Genomic DNA, 5,817 nt, shown 5'->3' on the forward strand with positions numbered 1-5,817 from the left:
TGTAAAAAAAAAAAAAAAAAAAAAAGAGGAAGAGGTGTTCTTTTTTACCATGTGATGCCCCCATAGCAACAAGGCCCTGACAGATGCCAAGCAGATGCTGGTACCATGCTTCTGAAGTTCTGGAACCATGAGCCAAATAAATTTCTATTTGTGAAAATCATCCAGTCTCAGGTATTTGGTTATGGTAGTGGAAAGTGAAGCAAGCCACACAGCATTGACTAATACATCCTTCACTATCATCTCTCTGTTGAGGAAGAAAAGTTGTACAAGGAGGAAGAACTACGTCAACCATGCAGTTATAGAGGTCACATCTTCAGATCACTGAATACTCGGCTGGGGAACAGGGAAGGCAACACCGAGGGAGAGGTTATAAGAAAGTAGTGTTTTCCAAGTATTTCTTATGTGGTGGGGAAGTGGAATATGGAAACATTTTAATTTTTAACACTTAACATATTAGAAATTATCAAGAAGCAAACTGGTACAACATTTTTGGAAGGCAACTTACAGCACATTTGAATAATCAAGTTGCTGTGGTCCTTTGTTCCAGAAATTCTGTATTAGTGGACTAGACACAAGTTTAGGGGTGGAAGAGTTAAGAATTACACCTGTATTCTTGTCATTGCAGCACCATTTACTGAGTCATGGAATCTTGAGGGGCTGCTGTATGAGGAAAGATGAAGGGCTCACTTTGAGATACCCAAAAATATTCTGGAAGAATTGCCAACTGAATAGTTAGAAAATGAATCTGAAATGCAAAATAAAGACCTGAGTCAGAGACAGCAATGTGGGAATGTCTAGTTTTAGTCTGTGCGAAAGAGAGAGGAAAGAGGATAAAGTAATCAACCAGGGCTATGCTTGGGATCATACGTGACAATATTAGTATTATGTCTGATGAGGGAGAAGCACTCAATGAATGGAAGTTATCATTACTGTTGTATTCTTTTTTTTTCCATAAAATAACATTCAGTGATTTATTTAATGTAATTTTAATACTCATTGTAAGCTAAAGACAATAATAATTTAGTGCAATAAGCTAAGTACATGCAAAAGCTGTATGTCCTGAATTACACAAAGGAGTTTCTACGGCCACATATAGTTTCAATCAAGTATACATCTCCATAATGAGCAACTACTTACAAATATGTTAATATAACACTATTCCAAATGCTTATTTTACCATTATTCTTTTAGGCATTGATCACCATTGCTACTACTAAAAGCATTTAAATTTAGAATCTTTGATTTGGGAAAATTAGATCTTCTAAAACTTAGCAAATACCTGTAGTATGTTAGAAGCCAAAAGGCTTTCAAATCAACAAAAGCTTTAACACAGGAGCACTGACATGAAATTTATTTTGTCAAAAACAAACACACAAAAAAGTTATCTTTAGAAAAGATAGTAAAACAAATTTTCTTACAAAAACTTATAATTTCCTACACTGTCTCCTTACACACAAAAATGATGACTGCTGTCTAAAAACTTCAGAATACATGAAGTACATGCCTTAGCTGTCAGTCAAAAAGGCCACTGAGATTTTACCTATTAAACAGCTAGCATACAGCTTATAATGGCATGAATATATCTAATATATAATACAAGTTTATTCTTCAGACAGTCCAAAGGCAGAAGGAACTGCATGGTTTGCAGTCATAACTTATATATAGTCATTAAAATCTAGTAAGTAATTCAAGTATGGTCACATAAAGGCAGGCAATTAAGGGTTGGAACCAAATGCTCTAAAAACAAAGACATGAAAATAAAGGCTGAAAACTTGTGTTTCTTCCTCTCATGTACATGCCTAAGCATCAGGACGATACTACAGAAAATAAACATATATGGTTTCCATAGAAAATAATGACATTTCAGAAAGTACACAAGGTGTCAAGACCCATAGTTTGCTTCATCAAATGCTTTTCTAGCTCGTTTCAATTCTTCATTCATAGTAAGCAAGTCTTTAACTCTAGCAAATTTCCTCAGGTCCTTTTGAATCAAGAAGACGATATCTTTGACTTGTACTCGACCTTGTCTTCCAATGGACATTGCCTTGTGAGTCATTTCAGTGATGAACTCTATGACAAGGTCTTCAAGAATATCCACTGAGTCAGTATAAGGATTCTGGTCATCTCCAAACCCATACATCATACATCGCAATTCTTTAGAAAAAAGTCTCTTTCTTTTACCCTGTCCACTTTCAGCACCTCCTCCAATTTCTTCATTTTCCTCCTCAAATGTAGGATCCTCTTCCTCATCTGACATCTCACCAGTCAGCAAAAACCCAGAGCCCTACTGTTGTATTCTTAATAGAGGCAAAGGCAAAACTAAAAGAACATGGTGGTATCATAGAAGCCAGAAGAAGAGGGCATTAAGAAGAGGTGCCCAAATGCCACAGAGCTCAGAACAAGATTTGTGTTAGAAACACTTAACACATTTAGCTGCTCAGAGAGTGATATACCAGTGGAGCTATAATTTCCCTGAGTTCTGACAGTATATAGTACTGTTCCTGGTGCACTTACCATCAAATTATCAACAGACCTTTGGAAGGCCATAGCCTCCGAGCCATCTGGATGCATTCTCAGCTATCACTAATCCAACAGAGTGGAGCTATGGGGCAATGAGTCATTCTAATTTTGCTCAGGATAGAGCAGGACGTAGACATAGATGGACAAGAGCTATGGACATGTTTAATTAGAGGGTATAAGAGAGATTTCCTCACCTTTGTCTGATTCTTCTCTCACTGGAGAAGATACAGAGGAAGGATGAAGCCAGTGAGAGCCCAGAGCTAAGTACTGATCATGCTTAACTCACCACAATGAGATCTCACTGTAGAAGGCCCGAGGTAACCATGAAGCATGAGCCAAGATGTTAGAAAGTGTGTGTACATGTATGTGCGCATGCATGCCTGTGCATGTCTGTTCCTAGGTGGCTGTGTATGTGATCAGTGAACAAAGGAAGAACAGCATGGGAAATTGCTATGGTCTGGATGTAGTACAAATATGTCCTTCAAAGTTCATGTGTTGGAAACTTAATCCTGATTGTGGAAATGTTAAGAGGTGAAACCTTTATGAGGTAGGACCTAGTTGGATGTGTTTAACTCATTCAGCATGCTGTCATTGGAAGAGATTAATAGAGTTCTCATGGGACTCTGGGCTAGTTCTTGCAAAAATGACTTATTACTCCCCCTCATCCCTGCTCTTGGGCTCTGTATCTTAACATGTGTTCTCTCCCGCTTGCACACTCTCCTGCTTATTGTGATACCATTTTCCATGAGGTGACACAGTCCAGGGGCCCCTCACAAGGGGCACCATGTGGTTTGGACTTACAGTCTCCAAAACTATGAGTTAACAAAACCTCATTTTTTGTATAGCACCAATGATCAGGTATTTTGTGACAATAATAGGAAACTGACTAATACAGAAGGAAATGGAAGGAGGAGTAGGAGTGGGTGGATGCTCAGCTTTTGTAGAGGTTACTCAATCCTCGGCAATTGCCTTTGCAATTTGGATGGTCCTATATACCTAGGAAGGTCAGGATTCTCTCATCTATGAGGAAGGGGCATTTTCTCACCATTGGCTTATTACAGTCTGCTTCACTGGCATGAAAGTGAGACTAAAATGTCTTGGATGTTGTATATTGCATAGGTGGCCTCATTTTGGGGAAATTCAATAACTGAAAATAACCGAGAGTCCAAATTCTTGGCACAACCTCCTGAATTGGAATCTAATTGAGGGCAAAGATCGTGTCTTATATTTCTTTCATATCCCTCACCTATTAGGCTCTCTATAAATCCACATTGTTTCTCTACTAAATAATTCATGTCAGTGCTATTAGAAACAATGTGCTCTCCCAACATTCACAAGATAATTTTTTATTTTCAAAGATTTCCTGACAGTTTTTTAGGGGTGCACCTATTCTATAGTAAAAAATACATCTGTAGATAATTTTAGTTCAAGTGCAAATATAACCCAACAGAATCAAATTCATACAACCATAATGGTTATCATGATACTACTCAGTTTGGCAGTTTTATTTTAATAGGTAAATATATCCTTTATAAGCAAGAATGATTCTGCTCGTAGATAGATGGGAGGAAAATCACAAAAAGAGAAGAAAGATAGAAGGCTGGGTACTTGCAATATGCATAACTTTTCCAGGTCAATGGTTAACGCTTTTTAAGAGTTCCCTTGCCATTTAGAAGAACAAGTTTTTAGGATATCCGGACTACTCAGAAGAGAAAAATGAATCTCCAGATTCAGAAAATTTTCATCCATTATTCTTGGTGGAAACTTCCCCTCCATCCTTCTATCCTCTTCCAGGAGAACACAGGTGATGTATGTGATGATGGCAACCTTTGGTCTCTGGGACAGGCCGTGGGCATGGTATGGTTTGCACTGGCCCTCTCTCATTCAGCCTTCTGTTGTGATACTCACAGGAGCCCTCACCACTGAAGAAGACCCCCAGTTCCATGTCTGAAGAGGATAAGAGCTTTCTCTTCCAGAGGAGTCTTTATTTTGAGTAACTGGCCAAAACGTAGGAAACCCTTTCTTGAAATGTTATTTTTATGTTTTTTTAAAAATTCTTTTTGAAAGTCTAGATTTTAGTGTCTGCTACTGTTGGGCTTACAGCTGGGTGCACAGATATAACCTCCCTTTTGGCACTTCTATTGAATTCCAGGAGCTAAGACATTTTAGTGGAGGGAGGAGAAGGATCCTTTCCCACAAGGAGCTGGACTTATTTTGCTTCTTGGTGTTCTAACTTCTCTTGGTGTGTGTCTTCTTGTACCATTGCTTAGTACATTTTGACCACAAATATGCCTCTTCCTGATGGGGTGCTGTTAACATGTTCCCAGAGAGACGAGTTGTTTGAAGTGAATACATTTACTCCTTCAACCATGCTAAGCACAGACTTTTATGCACTTATACCTGTGTGGCCACCCAGACTGTAAGTGTCTTGGAACTTTGAGGCTCATAATTCAAGGAAACCACTTGTATGCACAAATGAGAAATCCATCCCTGGTTCAGGCATCACCAAGGGCTGGACTGTGAAGAAATGGCAGCCACAGCTCACGGAAGGAACAAGAAAACCACAGCTTTGCCTGCAGAACTGGCTGCTTGAAGCAAAGTGTGCTGGCACTTTGGGCAGATTATATGCTCAGATTTGCTAAATCATTTATGGGAATCTCTTTTAAAAACAGAAATCTTTCCTTTAGCTTCTGCATTCTACATTAGACACATCTCTATTTAAACTCTGTTTAGGCTATATTATTATAGCGAAATGCAGGTGTGAGTGTGGAAAAGCAAACATTTGATGAAAGTCACAGCCTTTAGAGAGCACCAGGGCTCAATTTTCAATTATCTAGTGCTTTCCAATTCATAAGCAAAAAGCTTGAAGAATTGCATCCTGTTTAGGACACTGAGACTGTGAAACAGTCAACTCCTTCAATTTGTTAAAGCAAGTAATGGAAAACTACTTTGATGATTCTTTTTAGGCCCAAGTGTGTCACAGGAGTCTTTTCTAATGGGCTGTTTCTCTGGAGCATGAGTGGCAGGTGTTTACAACCAGCCAGGAAGAAGGTCCTGAAATCCAGCTAAGTAAATACGAAGAAGTGATTGATTCTTCCAGGCTTGGCAGAAGAAAAGTCAAGTCCAGAAGAGGCTTTCTTGGCAAAAAGAAGCAGGTAGACTACAGTAAGTAGGAATGTAGGTGTTGGAGAATCGAATGCTGGCTCTTGAGATCAACTTTTTCTTTCTTTTTTTTTTTTTTTTTTTTTTTTTTTTTTTTTTTTTTCTTTCTCTTTGGGTTTTTTGGGCTCGGTTTTT

The 5,817-nt window shown here is 38.6% G+C and overlaps 1 protein-coding gene and 1 long non-coding RNA gene across 5 annotated transcripts in view; one reads left to right on the top strand and one right to left on the bottom strand.

The window, feature by feature from the left end:
* The window catches only part of LOC104867965, a 338,035-nt gene that overhangs the window by 262,243 nt on the left and 69,975 nt on the right, over positions 1-5,817 (top strand). The window lies entirely within an intron of this gene.
* LOC104867963 (transcription initiation factor TFIID subunit 13-like) lies at positions 1,826-2,257 on the bottom strand. Its single transcript, XM_033765200.1, has one exon. It carries the CDS (start codon positions 2,255-2,257, stop codon positions 1,883-1,885), a length of 375 nt encoding a protein of 124 aa, XP_033621091.1. The 3' UTR covers positions 1,826-1,882.

The sequence above is a fragment of the Fukomys damarensis genome, unplaced genomic scaffold (genome assembly GCF_012274545.1).
Source record: "Fukomys damarensis isolate Sample0158 unplaced genomic scaffold, DMR_v1.0_HiC HiC_scaffold_17, whole genome shotgun sequence".
NCBI lineage: Eukaryota > Metazoa > Chordata > Mammalia > Rodentia > Bathyergidae > Fukomys > Fukomys damarensis.